The sequence below is a fragment of the Vigna unguiculata genome, chromosome 8, assembly GCF_037176805.1.
Source record: "Vigna unguiculata cultivar grain cowpea cultivar isolate G323 ecotype 2 chromosome 8, ASM3717680v1, whole genome shotgun sequence".
NCBI classification, from domain to species: Eukaryota; Viridiplantae; Streptophyta; class Magnoliopsida; order Fabales; family Fabaceae; genus Vigna; species Vigna unguiculata.
Genome location: NC_140799.1, coordinates 10,345,738 through 10,364,092, shown reverse-complemented (window position 1 = coordinate 10,364,092; position 18,355 = coordinate 10,345,738). Strand labels below are relative to the sequence as shown.

General features: G+C 34.9%; 1 protein-coding gene across 1 annotated transcript; it reads left to right on the top strand.

Annotated features, from left to right (window-relative positions):
- The first annotated feature begins 11,580 nt into the window (after positions 1 to 11,580).
- LOC146884125 (uncharacterized) lies at positions 11,581 to 13,084 on the top strand. The gene is made up of 4 exons (XM_085665863.1): positions 11,581 to 11,814; positions 12,061 to 12,285; positions 12,517 to 12,759; positions 12,908 to 13,084. The coding sequence occupies exons 1-4, from the start codon at positions 11,581 to 11,583 to the stop codon at positions 13,082 to 13,084; spliced, it is 879 nt and encodes a 292-aa protein (XP_085521989.1).
- The last annotated feature ends 5,271 nt before the right edge of the window (positions 13,085 to 18,355 follow it).

The window sequence follows — 18,355 nt, the reverse complement described above, 5'->3', positions numbered from 1 at the left end:
TTTTTTAATATTTTTTGATTTTTTTTTGATTTTTTTTATTTTTTTAGTTTTGACACATGTCACTTCACAGTTTTACCACATGTCAAAGTGACTCAATTTGGTCCCTATATTTGTTTTTAGTTTCAATTTAGTTTCAATTTTTGTAAAAATGAAACAATATTGTCCTTCCTCAAATTAACACTAAATTTACTTTCTTATAAATTTTATGGTGATATTCTTACTGAAATTAACGTTTTTATTAAATATTTCTATAAATATTTTAAATTAACTTTAAATTCTACACAAAACATTAGACTTTGATTTTGTTTTGAACTTGAAATTTAGTTCCTAAATTTATGTGTGACAAGTTATTTGATTTTTAATCTTTACCAAGTTTGTAAATATGATACACTTGATGCCTTTATATATGATGACAAAATTGTTAATTTTTGAAATTAAGTTTGGGGTTTAACTTTGTTTAATAATAAAACTAAACAAAAAATTAAAAATATTTCTATAAATATTTAATAAAAATGTCAATTTTATTAAGAATATTATCATAAGTTGTATACAAAGATTAAATTGAGTCTCAATCTAAGGAGGACAATATTGCTTCATTTTTACAAAAATTGGGACTAAATTGAAACTAAAAACAAATATAGGGACCAAATTGAGTCACTTTGACACGTGGCACAACGGTGAAATGACACGTGTCAAAAATAAAAAAATTCAAAAAAAAAATTAAAAGTTCAAAAAATATTAAAAAAATTCAAAAAAACCAGAAATTGACATGTGGCATTGACTTTAACACCGTCTGGTCAAAGTTAACGATGAGGACCAAATTGAGTCATTTTTAAGAAAATGAGGACCAAATTGAGACAACGAAAAACGTGAGGACCAAAATGAAATTTCATGATAAATAGAGGGATCAAAAGGGTAATTTAACCTAAAAAAAACACGTCGGGGTGCAAATAGAGAAGGAGGGTGTATTGAATTAGGCTGGCCCAAATACCTAAATTAACAAAAGTAGGAGGGGGTTTCTCCCTACACCCCTAAGTCTTCTTCAGTACCCCCAATAATTACTATTTTACCCCTAATAAATTTTTACTTGGCAGGTGGATGAAAACGGATGAAAGCAGTAAATGATATTCACTGCGGCAACGATGTATTTTTGCCTTGGTTTTATCTGAGCTTTGCAAAAAACACTCATTACGAATGAGGACATTTGGTAGAAAAGCATGCATTGTGGATGTCGACATTCGTTTCAGTAAAGTTTGCACATTGTAAAGATGTGAAAGGAATTGGGTCATTACGGATGTCGACATTCGGTAGAGGAACATGTGTTGCGAATGTCGACATCCATAAGTCATTTTTTTTAAACCTATTATGGATGTGGATAGTGGGAATAGAGCTCGAACTTACAGATGTCGACATCCAATATTGGATTTTCAATTGTCGATGTCAACATCTATTTTACCCTTTTTTTTATTTTTCTTATTATGAATGTGGATTTTAAATGAGTTATTGATTATCATAGTGAGGTCAACCAGATATTGTCATTGATGATCTAGGTCTTTCAATTGTTCTTGCCAAAAAATATCGTGGTATAATTTTAGGATTTTTATATAGAGTATTCAAGATTGAATTTCTTTATTTATAGTGATAGGTATATTTTATAATTCTTAATTAATTGTTCTGTTATATTCATATTTTAACTAATATTATTTAATTCTTAAAATTTATACTTTTCTAACCAGATTTTATGTATAAGAAGCAAATATTTTTATGATTTTTTACTTAAGATTCTTAACAATTTTATTGCATCATTTGTTAGTAATTAACCGGCCCTATAATTGATCTATTAGAAAATTAGATTTCATTAACTACAATCTAAAATAAATATTTTCACGTTTTTGTTTGTGATTACCAAGTATTTTATTAAATTTTATATTATTTTTTAACCAATTTTTAACTAATTTTTGAAGTTAAAAATACCTTGATATCTTAACACTATTTTATTATTTTTTTAAATGTTATACTTTTAAAATATAGCATTCGTGTACCTAATCCTTTTTGATAGATTATTATTTAAGATTAACTATGTTTTTGGTCTCTAAACTATTAGACGATTTTTGTTTTAGTCTTTCTTCTAAAGTTTGGTCTAATTAGGTCCTTATCTTTTAAAATTCATGAAATCAGTCCTCAATATCTAACAGCATTAGTGTTTTCTTTGACGTGGCAAACAGTGATCTCCGTCATCATTTCTTTTGTAACACGTGACAAATTAATTAATTTAAAAATTTAAATTAAATTTCCACCTCATCTTCTTATTTCTCAAACATTTTCTTCTTTCTCATACAACACCCATCTCAACTTTTTCACGTTCTCCATTCCCAGCACCACCATCCTTTATGACTCGACCTTCATCTCCTCCCTTCCATTTCTCAACCACAATTCAGGCTTTTTTTAATTAAAAATATCCATTACAAAACAAACATATTTATCGTCTTCCTCAACAACAAGCTCATATCTTTCTTCTCCTAATGCACACATCAACTAAATTCATCTTCCATCATCACCACCCCCTCACACCACAACAGAAAACACCATTCTTCCTTCATCACCACAATAGAAAATTCATCTCTCCTTTCAAAAAATCAACATTATTAATTAATTTGAAACATCTTTTTGTAGACAATATCCATTAGACTACACATATATTCAGTAGAACAAAAAATTCATAACTAACAACAAAAAATTCCATTCAAAACTTAAACCATATCACATAGACATAAATCGTTGAAAGCATCAATTACCCAAACACAATCAGAAAATGAATCTGCAATTAAACCTAGGGTTTTTACAAAACATCATCCTGCCCAAAGAATTCACATCCAAACAAGTCTATACCGATCAATTCGTCGAAACTGAAATTCGAGGAAATAGTAATTGCTAGGCAAATCATGGTGGCAAAGAAGGCGCCAAAGAAGAAATGGGAGGTGTAAGACCGTGGAGGGGGAACGCTTTTGTGATGTGATCTGGGTGGAGGTAGGAGAAGAGGTGTCTGGCAGGGAGATTTGGGGAAAGAAACCCTAGTTTGAGAAAGAATAAGAATATGAGGTGGAAATTTAATTTAATTTTTTAAATTAATTAACTTGCCAACTGTTACAAATGAAATGATGATGAAGATCACTGTTTGTCACGTCAAAGAAAACATTAACGCCATGAGTTAGTGAGGACTGATTTTATGAATTTTGAAAGGATAAGGACCTAATTAGACCAAACTTTAAAAGAGGGACTAAAACCAAAATCACCTAATAGTTTAGGGACCAAAAACATAGTTAACCCTATTATTTATTATAGTTATGATATGCAATGGACCATTACGAATTTCAATTTTTCGGATGCACCATTACGAATGTCGACATCTGTAAGTGAATATTGGGTTATGGATGTCGACATCCGGTTCACAAATGTTGGTATTTGTAATATTGCAGTTCTTTTGTTCATGTTAATTTAAAGGCTTTAATCGATAGATTTGCACATGGTTACATTAAGTTCTCGTATTCTCTTAATTTTATTTTTCGAGTCAATTCGTGGAACATCTATTTTGTTTATCACATGCAGCCCTATTAGCTTTTGTTTCTTATTTGATCCTTCTAAATATAATTAGCTTTTGTTTTGGTCTTTTTAAGTTTCTCAAGCTTTTCATTTGAATTTCCATGGAAAATTCCAACATGCAAAAAGAGAGATGAAGTGAAGATATTTTAAAACTTTTTGAATCTTAATAAATACTATGATTGGTTTACTTTGTGAAACTGATAATGTAAAGTTCGAAAACAAAAAAATGGAGTGATAATAATGTAAAAAGGAAAATATTAAATATAATAAATGAAATCAAAAAATTAATTTCCATGATAAATTATAAAAAAAAAATGACTTGCGGATGTGGACATTGAGTTTGCAAATTTGACATCCATTTCTAAATATTTATATATCTAAAATAATATATACTGGATCAATAATCAAAAGGCCAAAAATTATTTAAATGAAAACTTAAAAAAAAATATATAATTGTTTATAGATGTAGACATCCAACTTACAAAATTGACATTTGTTTTCACATGATACCGGATGTTCACATCCTGTTAATATTTAACTACTTTTCTTAAATAATTTTTTTATACACCCAATAATTAATTAATTAAAATAAATAAATATAATAATTATTAAAACATTATCTTAATAAGTAAAAAATATTTTACCTTGTGTATTCAAATCACTGTATCAGAAAAGAAAAGAAAATAAAAGAAATTGTTGTTTAAGAAACAATCGTACTACGGATGTTCGCAGTCGTTTGTTGTACATACCGGATATCCACAACCTATTTAAGCAAAAGTCAAATGTCCATATCCAGTAAGTTTTTCAAAAATTTGGTTTTTTATTTTTTTTAACATACTTATTAAATAATTATAATAATTAATAAATCATTATGATAAAAACATAAAAAATAGAAAAAATATATAATAAATGTTTATTAAATATTGAACTTTCAAAAAAATAAAAATGAAAAAACATCTCTTACAAATAAAAAGAAACCGAAAGTGCAGAACCAATTAGTTTTTTAATACTTTTCTAAAAAAAATTATGATAAACTTAATAATTAATTAAAATAATTAAACATCATAATTATTAAATTTTTATGTTAATAACTAAAAAAAATTAACTAACTTTGTCAAATCACTATATGAGAAAAAAAAATAAAAGAAAATTATTGTCCACATCTGGTTCAAGCAAAACCCGAATGTCCACATCCACTAGGTTTTTCAAAAATCTGGTTTTTTATTTTTTTAACACACTTATTATTATAATAGTTAATAAATCATGTGTTAACAACATAAAAAAAATAGAAAAAATATATAAACAATGTTAATTAAATATTGAACTTTCACAAAATAAAAATAGAAAAACATCTCTTACAAATAAAAAAAATCAGAAGTGCACATCTAGTTAGCTTTTTAATACTTTTCTAAAACTTTTTTACCATAAACTTAATAATTAATTAAAATAATTAAATTTCATAATTATTAAATATTTATGTTAATAACTAAAAAAAATTAACTAGATTTGTCAAATCACTGTATCACAAAACAAAATGTTTAAAAAACAAACTTAATAAGGATATCCACATTCATTTGTGGTAGACACTGGATGTCCACATTCAGTTTCAATAAAACCACGATGTCACATTCGATTGGTTTCTAAATTTGATTTTTTATTTTTTAACAAACTTATTAAATAATTAAACTAAATAAAGAAAATAATTAATAAATGATTATCTCAAAAACATACAAAAATAGATAAAATATAAATACTATGTTAAATAGAAATTGAACTTTCAAACAATAAAAATTTATAAACATCTGTTACAAATAAAAAGAAACTAGAAGTGCACATCCGTAAAAATAATGTGACATTCGTTTGTAGAATACACCAGATGTCTACATCCAAATTCAACACATACAGATTCAACACATATCAGATGTCCACATCTGATCTATAATAGCGAACTTGTTTTTAATGAATGTCGACATCTTGTTATACAATATAAATATTGGATGTCAACAACCGATACTTAGATGATTATTAATCCTAGTTATGTTACCTTAACAACAAACAACAATAAACTAACAAACACAATTAACAAGCATTCAAAATAAGATGCAATGAAATATAAATGCGAACACTAACCTGTTTGTGTCGAATGATAACAAAGAGATGGTAAGGGACCACGATGTTGGAAGAGGGACCACTGGCTGAAAGGTTGGAAGAGGGACCACAGGTAGAGAGGTTTGAATAACAAGACCAGGACCACTGTCAGCCAAGTTTCAGACAAAAAAGCTTTTCTATGAAGAGGACAAAACAAAATAGAACAAATTTGGAGGTGTTTCTATGGAGAACAGAATGAAAGAAATTTGGAGGTGCATGAGTTATAAATTATTCAAAATGGAAGAAGAACTTTGGAGGTGTAACGTTTCCGTTAAAAACAAATGTTGTAGTAACTTTTTTTAATTACCCACAACAACTAAGTTAGGTACAGTCATAATGGTAAAAAATTCTAACACTTGATGTATAGTAGAAACCAATTGGGGTGTAGGAAGAAGCCCTAAGATGGAGGGTATGTGGATCAAAGCTGTGATAGAAGAGGATGAACCCAATGAGAAATATGATTACTTGGGTGAGAATGAATATAGGAGCCCACTATTTCAGCAGACAAGAGCTAAGAGGAATCAGATAAAGCCCAAATGGATGAAGGATTTTGTGATGTAATAATTGAGGATAAAATATGTTTTTACATGTTAATTCCTTAAGAATGACAGTTGGCTGATGATTGGTTACCTAACCGTAAGAATAGGGAATTTGTTAGAAGGATCCTATATGTACTATTGGCATGATCCCTTTTTTAGGGCATTGAGAATTAATGAACCTTCTATTCCCTTCTATTTTCTATTTTTTCTCTCTTTAACGTTTCAGGAGGTGTTTCCCTCGAAGTGAGTTTATTATGGTTGATGCTTTCATTGAGAGTGTTATTCTTTAACCTAACCATGTCTTCTTGACAAAATTCTTATGACTTCCTTGCCTCTGCCATCCAAAACCTCATAGCCTCCCAAACCGCCTTCCAACGTGACATTACAACAAAAATAGCAACCCTGGAAACCCATATCCATACTGGATCCCCCTCTACTACCCAAAACTCCACTTCACCTAACCCATCATTAAAGGTCCTTTCCACACCCCTCAAGCTCGATTTACCCTGGTTCAATGGAGATGGTCCTACTGGTTGGATCTTCAAGATCAATCAATTTTTCGACTTCCACAACACCCCTAAAGATCCACGTTTGTAGCTGACAGCCTTTGCCTTAAAGGGTGAGGTGTTAAATTGGTTCCAGTGGGTACATGCCAACGATCAGGTGCCGTCGTGGCCGATTTTCACCCACATTCTCCAGTCCCGTTTTGCAACCTCCACCTTCGACGATCCTCGTGGGCCGTTGTTCAAGCTCACACAATCAGGCTCGGATCGTAAGTATCAATTGTAATTCAAAGCATTAGCAAACCGTATCACGGGTCTCTCACACCAATTCTACTTGAGCTACTTCATCTCCAGTCTTAAGCCTGAGATACGCCGAGAGGTGCTAGCATTTTGATCAAGTTCACTCAATCATGTCATCTATCTTGTGAAGCTCTAGGAAGATAAGTTTGGTGACCTCAATTTTTTCTTTTCCACCTCACAACCCAAACGCCTATCCTTTCCACCTCCATCGTTAAACCCACAATCGACCACCACCTCAACAACCACCATTGCTCCCCACACCACATCCTCCCAAGACTTCCTTACCACCTTACAAGCAAATGTCTCAAGCAGAACTTCAATCTTGCCGTGAAAAGGGTTGTGTTACACTTGTGACGAGAAGTACCACAAAAATTACAAATGTCAAGGTAAGTACATGGTGATCATTGCTGACCTAGATTTTCCAGAACCTTCAGAGTTAGATCTCACCCAATTGCTACTCTTTCATGATCCACCCACATAAACTAAATTGATTTCCCCCTCAGACTCGAATGAAGCCCAAATTAGCTTGCACGCCTTATTGGGCCATGCCATTCCCAAAACACTAAGATTTTCAGGTTGGTTTGGTAAGTTCGTGGTCACAATATATACATACAAACACACCAAAAGAATTCCATCCTTTAATTCCATATCACATGACCACCATCATGTCATCCATGGTCTACGTCTTTAGACGAATATCTTAAGATGTCTTGTTGCCACACCTACAAGCCACAACTTGTAGAGCACGTGCAGGAAACCTGCTACAAACCATACTTTATAACGTTAGGTGGAGTTCCCAATACAAAAATAGTTTTTAATGTCCCAAGACTACCAAACTCGTCATTCACATACTGAGGAGAGCAATCTATCTGGACCCATCCGTACGAGCCACAACTCACACACTCATACTGGCAACACTCGTCAATTCGAGCCACAACTCAAAAGTTTCTTGTATTCATCTGCCATCCCGAGCCAAAACTCAAGAGATGTCATTCCGAGCCATAACTCAAGGAATGTCATGTGCTTAACCCTTATCCCGAACCACAACTTAAGGGATACATTTCGAGTCACAACTCAAGGAACCTCAGCAAACTGACCTTCGAGATATCACCAAAGCCTTGTAGACCACGCACATCTAAAGCAAGCAAAACACAAGTTCTACTTCTACATTATCGCCTAGCGTTGCTCCTAGGCCATCAGGCGAAACACACTTTCAGACCGCTTGGCGGGGGACACGTGCCGCCAAGCGCTAAGCGCCACTGTACACATTGCCTCCACAGGTATCACCTGGCAAGACGATCTTCACTGCCAGGCGCCACACATTCCTGTTGCCCTCTGGAATTGTAGCTATCTCCTGGCGGTTCCCATACCGTTGCCAGGCACTACACTAGTACTAGTGCAATACCAGTTTTGGTTTAGGTTCAGGTACAATTGCTCACACCCTCAACTCACCTAGCCACTCAACCAGCGCATCATAATCCTAATTATTGATTATCACACTAATTGCAACTATCATATTTCATCTTCACATACCCCATTCATTAAATAAGTCACCCAATGAGATTTTCATGTACTCATACTCATATTTTCATTCATTCTTGATGCACAATGCTCGCTTCCTTCTAAACATAACTGAATCTCTATTTCCATCCTACTACATTCTCTCTTAGTCTCTTGCCACAGAGTACCACATTTTTACTACTTGAATTGAACCATGACTAACTCGGCCACCCACAAAATACTCCAACTCTTTATTCTCGTGTTATTGCCAATCCACTCACACTACAAGTTTAATTACTATTTTGGACCGAGATAAATATCACAATTTCTCCTAATTATCATGCAATCATAGATTAACTCATAATAGTTGCCACATATTTTATTCTCCATTTTTTCCTTACTCTAAGTTTCCTAATTCCATTGACGTAAATGACACATCCCCATAGAGTCCCCAGGCCCTCATTTCATCTCCCAGCCACGCAGTGCGTAATTCACTATGCTGGCGCTTGGCGGCTCCCTCAGTACCACCAGGCGACGCATAGTATTCTGGGAAATTCCCAGAATTTCTAGCACCTAGGAAGACCCCAACCACCATGAAAATCCACCCTTTTGAGTATTTTTCACGATCCACCCATCAGTCATGCTACCAAAGAGGTCTAATACTAATTTAATTATGAAATTCCAGTTTCCTTAGAGTAATTCCTGCATCCTTTAATCTTAACGCAAAATTCCAATCCCTTCCAAACCCTAAACACAATATTCCTTGCATTTCATACCATTACTTTCCAACGCGATGTAACTCAACAATATATGGCGCTCAAAAACCAACCAACTAATAGAGCCCCATGTTTCCTCGATCAGAATCAACCCATACGCATCAAAACATCAAAATCGAGCCAAAATGACTCGCGTCGCCTGACGGATGTTCATCACTGCCAAGCCATTCAAACAAACCCCAGAAAAACTAGGTTGAGGCACGCGTCACCTAGCGGTCAGGATCATATCACCAACCGGTTCCTCTTCAGGAACCCAAAAACACACAAAGAAAGGATGAGTTGCCTGGCGGCAGTTCATCACCCGCCAGGCAGTTTCTGGAAAATTCCAAAAACACGAAACTCGTACCATAAAAAGAATATATGCATCCAATTAATCATACTTTTCATACCATTTAAGCGATACAAATTAAAAGAACGGTTACAACTCCCCTAACTTGGATATCATTGCCAAAACTTGAAGATTCTTGGCTTCTTCCTTGATAAAAATACTCTCCTTGAGCTTCCCCACTTCAGCTCTCCTTCTCACTCAGTTAGCACAATGCACACTCAAATTTTCTCTCCTCACAATGCTTTACAAGGGCAGACTCAGAAAACCCTCCTTCTCACCTCTAATTGGCCTTTTAATTAGGTATTAATGGTGGTTAATGACCAAAAACGAAAATTTGGTTTAATGATGATGGTAATTGCCATTCAAGGACTATTATGAGTTATTTTTCAGCCCCTCTTAGTTGCTCCCTTGTCAGCTAGGATTTCTCTGCCCTTTCACATTCATGCCAAAGAGAATATTGGTAAAAAGAAAGTTTGATTTGGTTCTACCAAGGTTAGAACCCATAACCATGCCAATGTCAAATCAATGCATAACCATTCAACCAATTCATGTTTCGTTATAATTCTAAGATTATATTATCACTCATCATGATCAAGCATATTACTAAAATAATAATCAATTAAATAACACATAAATGGCATACATAGGACTCAAACCCAAGTCATCTCAACATAACTAAGTACTCAATCACTTGAGCTAGTACTTTTTCACGTCACATTAATCAACAATTAATGTCATAAAGGCTCCCACTACTCGCATTTATGAATTAATTATTTATTTAATTAATTAAATTTCGCGGGTCTTATAGTACCCTCACTTTCAGAAGCAGGAAATGGAACGCTTAATCTAGGAAATGTTAGATTCGAGTTTTATTCGGAATAACTCAAGCCCTTTCTCTTCACCTGTACTTTTGGTCAAAAAATGGGATGGGAGTTGACGATTTTGTGTAGATTACAGAGCTCTTAATGTTATTACATGTAAGGATCAATTTCCTATATTGTTAATCAACGAATTGTTAGATGAATTGTTTGCGACCAAGTGTTTTTCTAAGTTGGATATCCGCTCTGGGTACCATCAGAGTATGCATCTGGATGATGTCCACAAAACGACTTTTCGTACGCATATAGGCCACTATGAATTTCTGGTTACGTCGTTTGGCTTGTGTAATGCTCCTGCGACCTTTCAGTCTACCATGAACCCTTGCTTCAACCATTTCTCAGGAAGTTTGTCGTTGTTTTTTTTACGACATTCTAGTTTACAATAAATCATCTCTAGAACATATTACTCACTTTGAACTGGTCTTTGAGTGACTGTTACAAAATTAGTTTTTTTAAGTTGTTTAAGTGCTCTTTTGCACAACCTACAATTGAGTATCTTGGTCTTATTGTTTCAGAGCAGGGTGTTGGTCCTAATCCATCAAAGGTGGAAGCTATGCTTGTTTTGCCTTCACCTACTAACGTTAAGCAATTTTGCGGATTCTTGGGACTCACGGGATTCTACCGCAAATTCGCTAAGCATTATGCATTTATTGCTGCCGCACTCACGAAATTGCTAAAAAATGACTCTTTTTCATGGACAAATATTGCATAGGTGGCTTTTGATAACCTCAAATCTACAATGTCTACAGCCTTAGTACTTGCACTTCTTGATTTTGAGCAAGTCTTTGTTGTAGAAACAAATGTTTCTAGAGTAGGGATAGGAGCAATCTTAATGTAACACAATCACCTTATCAATTTCTTTGGCAAGAAATTATGCCCAAATCTTCTGTTAGAGTCCACGTATGTCTGTGAACTACATGCCATAACCGCTGCAGTTAAAAAGTGGAGGATTTATTTGCTAGGCCGCAAATTCATTATTCATACTGACCAACGAAGCCTTAAGAGTTGATGACACAAGTAATTCAAACCTTGGAACAACAATATTACTTGGCAAAACTATTGGGCAACACTTATCAAATTGTGTACAAGCCCGGTTTAACTAATAAGGTGGCTGACACATTGTCTAGAGTGCATGAAACAAGTGGAACACTATTGAGGCTCATTATCCCTCATTTCACTTTTGTTGACAAGCTTAAAGAATTGTACTCCATTGACCCTGAGCTTTCAGACTTGGTTGCCAAGGTGCAACAACAACCAGCACAACACCCGCACTTCCAAATGAAACAAGGCATCTTGTTTTACAAGGGCAAGATTTTTCTTACCCCCTTTTCATCCTTTTATTCTCTATTGTTGGATGAGTTTCATTGTTCAAGAATTGGAGGGCATGCGGGTATCCAATGAACATATGGTCGTCTTTGTGAGAATTTCTATTGGAAAGGCATGAAAACAGATGTTGTGCAATTTGTCTTATCTTGCCTAACTTGCCAGCGTACTAAGACTCTTACACACCGTCCCTATGGGTTGCTTCAGCCCCTACCGATTCCAACAGGTGTATGGGAGGATGTCTCTATGGATTTCATCATAGGGCTTTCTTCATTCCAAGGCCATACGGTGATCTTCGTTGTTGTCGATCATTTTTCTAAGGTGGCGCACTTTGGCATGCTTCGCACTTCCTTTACCGTAGCTAGAAAGGCTGGTCTTTTTGGAACGCTAGTTTGTAAACTACATGACATGCCTTGTAGCATTTTTTCTGATCGAGACTCAATTTTTATGAGCCATTTCTGGCAGGAGATTTTTAAACTCAATGGTACTAAACTTCGAATGACTACAACTTATCACCCTTAGAGTGACGGTCAAACGGAAAATGTTAATAAGCTACTACAATAGTATTTACAAGCCTTCGTTCATGTTGAACCCAAAGGTTGGGGGCGTTTTCTACCTTAGGCTGAGTTTCATTACAACACTACTATTCACTCTTTGACATGTTTGAGTCCTTTCTTTGTCGGTTATGGCAAGCAACCCCCATATATTTCTCAATACATAGCTGGGAGTTCACGCATCGAGGCTGTTGATTCCGAGTTGACTGGTCACGACCGCATTTTATCCAAGCTTAAGGCTCACCTAGAGCGAGCACAGGCATGCCAAAAGTATTACTATGATCAGCACCGCATTGACTATTCCTTCAAGGTGGGTGATCTTGTTATGGTTAAGCTCCAACCTTATCGTCAATTTTCTGTGAAAAACTCCCGTAATAAAAAACTGGCTCAACATTTTTATGGTCCTTTCCCAATTATCTGCGTGCAAGACTTTGCCTTTGAATTACAACTGCTTGTAGAGTCTAAAATACCCTGTTTTTCACGTCTCCAAACTCAAACCATTTGTGGGGAGCGTGGATGATGTTCCATTGGACCTTCCACCTACAACCGTGGGTAATCAGCCACAAATCAAACTTGTTGCTATTTTGGATGTTGAAAACCAAGAGACACCCGTAGAGACACAAGTTCTCGTGTAATGGAAGGGCATGTACCTTGAGGACTCCACTCGGGAATTGCTCTTTGAGTTTTCAGCAGCATATCCCATCTTCCACCTTGAGGACAAGGTGTCTTTCCAATAGAAAAGGGATGTGATAGAAGAGGATGAGCCCAATGAGGAATATGATGACTTGGGTGAGAATGAGTATAGGAGCCCGTTATTTCAGCAAACAAGAGCTAAGAGAAATCAGATAAAGTCCAAGTAGATGAAAGATTTTGTGATGTAATAATTAAGGACAGGAATAGAATAGGTTTTTACGTGTTAATTGTGACATCCCAACCGGATATTACGAATTTAAATAATAAAATAAAGAAATATAATTAAACTGCATTTAATAAAATATCATTTCCCAAAACCGCGAGAAAATTTAAAACTTTTATTACACAGACAATAGTCCACAATCCATAATTATAAAACCAAGTTTAATAATATAAAATATTACAATTGTTCCAAAACATAATAAAAACTCTGATAAACAAAAAATCTTCTCCCAATACTAGCCCTGCTCCGTCTCTAGACCTCACCAGATCCACCTGCAATATCATTTGCTCATGTGTACCGCGTACATGATCATCGCCAAACACAAACAGATAGAGTGAGCTAACGAATTCCACATATATATAAATATTGCATTGTTATATATATCACACAATCACACCAAATGAATCTATTTCTTTGATCCCATACCACATGGCCACTACCATAATAATCGTGTTCTACGTCTTATAGCAATTACCTCAAGATGTCTTGCTGCCATACCTATCAGCCACAACCGATAGAGCACGTACGGGAAACCATGCTATGGATCATACACCGTAACGCCAGGTGGAGTTCCTATATATGAACATAGTTCGTAACGTCCCAAGACTACCAAACTCGTTAGCTAATTACTGAGGAGGGCAATCCATCTAGACCCATTCGTATTGGCCACAACCAGCACACTCACACTGGCAACACTCGCCAACCCGAGCCACAACTCAAGAGTTCCTCGTGTTCATCCGCTATCCCAAGCCACAACTCAAGGGACGTCATTCCGGGCCACAACCTAGAGAATGCCACGTGCTTAACCCCTATCCCGAGCCACAACTCAAGGGATACGTTCCGAGCCACAACTCAAGGAACACTAGCAAGTCGACCGTTAATGCATCACTAAAGCTTTGTAGATCACGCACATCAAGAATAAGAACACCAATACTGTTACAGTAAAATCACATGGTGAGGGACACGTACCACCAGGTGTTGCATGCTTCCAGATCACCTGGAAGGTATGATGAGTCGAACCTTAGCTCACATTCAATAATTAAATTTTTGGGAATTTAATATTATTTTTACGCTTAAAAATTGTATTTAGTTGCATACTATATTATTGGATATTCTTGAGTTTAATAATGCACTGTAATTTAATTTAAGTCCTTAAGAGTGTAAATAATGAATATTTTAATTCATAAATTAAGTCCCAAAATAAGAATTTTGGAGAGGAATAGTTCAGGTACTAAATAAACCCCTAATTCTCATGTTTACACCCCTTTTTCCCAATTGGATTATCTATTTCTGAAAAAGGACATTTCTAGAGCTAACTGCACCCCCTGTTTTCAGGTTCACACCTCTTTTTGTAATTGGACTTTCAATTTCTGTTCTACACCCCTCCTTTTTACTAAATTGCACCCTAATGTCACTTAAACTCTAGTCCACCAGATTTCGCCATGTGGAAATCCTCCACTTACTAAATTAACCAATGACAATTTGCCACATCATCAATCCTCCACTAACTCAAATCACCAATCAATGTTTGCCACGTCATCATCTCCTTCCCAACACAAACCCTAACCCTAGTCTCCTTTTCTCTTTTCTACACCAACCCACTCCGCAGTCGCCACACTCCTAGTCGCCACCTCCATGGCCGCCACGAACACGTTTGGCCACCGCTGCACACGCCGGAAAGCAGCCACCATGTCACACTGCCATCCGTTCGACCCTTCACCTTCTGCGCAACCGTGATGCCTCCGCTGTCCAAGACGAACATTGCCGCTCCAACTGCGCACCACATGCGCCACTTGCACCACCATCTTCTCTGACGTCTCCTGTTGCCACCCACCACTCGAGCTCACGCTGGAATCCATGGCTGCACCCTCTTCTCGGATGAGCTGCTAGAACCTCACCTGCATTCGCAAACACGAAGGCCGTCGCACCTTCTTCCTCCATCATCACGCTACCATCACTGTTCGCCCTCGCTCTAGAATCACCACCGTTGCACCGTCGGAGTGCCTCCGTTCTGCACAGCTTCAAGTCTGCGCGTGTCGCGACCTTCTACGAACCTGCACCTCGTCAATGCGACAACCACCCCAACAATCACCATGAACTCGCGAAACCACTTGCGAAGCCACCACCAAACTTCGTTGATCTCCTTCACCATGAGGGAAACCATGATTCTGTGATGCAACGCAAAGCCTCTGCCATTCGCAACCTCTGATCTGCGGCCATAAGCACCACCACTGCCACTAGGATGTATGCCTCGTGTCGTCCGCACCGCAACAGCGGCAAAACGCGTCGCCGAACACGTCTTTCATCTGAAAATAGTGGCCACCCTTGGATTGCAAAACGCACCTTGCGCTCACGACAGCCAAACCTTAATTACGGAAAGGAAATCTGATTTGGGAGAGAGACTGCTCTAACACGTGGCAGCCTCTCGTTGGACAGTCAACGAGTCAACACTGGTCAACCAGTCAACTCTGGGCAAAGATTTGGTCAACAGTGGTCCAACAAGCTATTTTACACTATTTCTGGCAGGTGGTTCCTCTATAGGAACCCTGAATTTCCTAAAAGAGGAAAGAATCGTCTGGCGGCAGTTCATCGCCGACCAGACAATTTCTGAAATTTCCTATAACCACAACTTTAATTGGAATACAACAATTCATACATAATCATACCATACTTAGCATGCCAAGACTTAAAATAATCAACGCATGAAATTACTTTATTTAGCATGCCAATCGAATTTAAAATAAAGGTAACACGTAAGGTTACTATATTTAGCATGAAAATCAGAATTAAACATACAATTAAAGCGTAAAAGCTCCCCTAACCTGGTTTCCTTGCTTAAAACACAAATGCTAGAGCTCCCCCTTTGATCACCAATGGTCTCCTTAGCACCACCTCAATTTAGCTCCTCTAATTCACTTACTAATCATTATTTTTCCTTAATTTCGTGCACCTTACAATGCTCTAAAATATTCAGCCTCCAAACCCCTCTATTCTCTCACAATTTGTCTTTTAATGGTGTCTTAAACAAAAATGACATTAAGACTAATTTTAATTGTCATTCAAAGTCACTTATGGACTGTTTTCCCAACCTCCCTTGGCTGATCATTCATTTAGGGTTTTCTCCACCCTTTCACCTTCATGCCAAAACTAATTTTAGCAAAAAAGAACTTTAATTTAAAATTACCAAGGTTCAAACCCATAACCATGCCAATGTTCAATTCAATACACAACCATCAAACCAATTCATGTTTTATGATATTTAATATAATTCTATAAGTATATTATCACTCAACATGATCAAGCATATTATTAAAAATAATAATAAATTAAAGGTTAAAATACTCCGTTGGTCATCATTTTTGTACCAAAATCTCAATTTGGTCCTCGTATTTTAATTAGTCTCAATTAGGTCCTCAATTTTGTAAATTAGTATCAATTAGGTCCTTTCCGTTAGTGTTGAACTAACACCATTAAGTAGGTGCCACGTGTCAGCTCCTCGTTTTTTTGAATTTTTTTAATATATTTTTTTGAATTTTTGAATTTTTTTTTAAATTTTTAAATATTTTTTAAATTTTTAATTATTTTTTTTAAAATATTTATGCCACATGTCATGTTTGTAGTGTGCCACGTGTCAATCTTATATGGTGACACGTGTCAAATTATTGTATGAATCTCAATTTGGTCCTCATATTTATTAATTTGATTTGATTTCAATCCCAAATTTTTTAAAAATGTTCAGTTTTAGGCACTCCAAATTTAGACCAAATTTTACTTTTATATAATGTTATGATTATTTTTATTAAAATTGATATTTTTATTAAATATTTTAATAATATTAATTGTATTTAATATTAAAATTTGAAATATATTCATTTTAATTTGTTATAATTTTTTTAAAAATTTTTACATTTGAATTTATAAAATTGTTATTTTTAAGCCAAATCTAAAATATTGTTAATATAGAATGTTATACAAATATTTTGAATATAAATTTATTAATCTATATATTTATAATTTTAAAATAAAATTGAAATAAGGTTTAATGTAAAATATAAATTTAAATAAATTAAATATTGTTAAAAATATGTAATAGATATATCACTTGTAATAAAAGTATCATCATTACATTTATATAAAAATTAAATTTTGTCTAAATTTGGAGCACATGAAATTAATTTTTTTTTTAAAAATTTGGGACTGAAATCAAATCAAATTAACAAATATAGGACCAAATTGAGATTCGTACAATAATTTGACATATGTCACCATATTAGATTGACATGTGGCACACTACAAACATGACACGTGGCATAAATATATATATTTTTTAAAAAATTTAAAAAATTTAAAAAAAATTAAAAAATATAAAAAAAATTCAAAAAAACAAGGAGCTGACACGTGACACCTACTTAACGGTGTTAGTTCTACACTAACGGAAAAGACCTAATTGATACTAATTTACAAAATTGAGGACCTAATTGAGACTAATAAAAATATGAGGACCAAATTGAGATTTTGGAACAAAAACGAGGACCAATGGAGTATTTTAACCTAAATTAAATAACACACAATTGACATACATAAGACTCAAACCTAAGTCCTCTTAGGTAATTAAGTACTCTCAAACACTTGAGCTAATACTTTTCTACATCATATAAATCAATAATTAATGTCTTAAAGGCTCTTACTACCCGCATTTATTAATTAATTATTTAATTTTCACAGGTCTTACATTAATTCTTTCAAAAATGGGAGTCGGCTAATGATTGGTTACCTAACCTAAGAATAAGGAATTTATTAGAAAATCCTTTGGACATGATTTTTTAGGGCATTGAGAATTAATGAACCTTCTATTCCCTTGTATTTTCTAGGTTTAATCATACCTTTGGTTCCTATTTTCATAGTGAAATCTCAATATGGTTCCTATTTTTTTCATCTCAATTTGGTCCCTATTTTGGAAATTTGATCTCAATGTAGTCCTTTCCGTTAG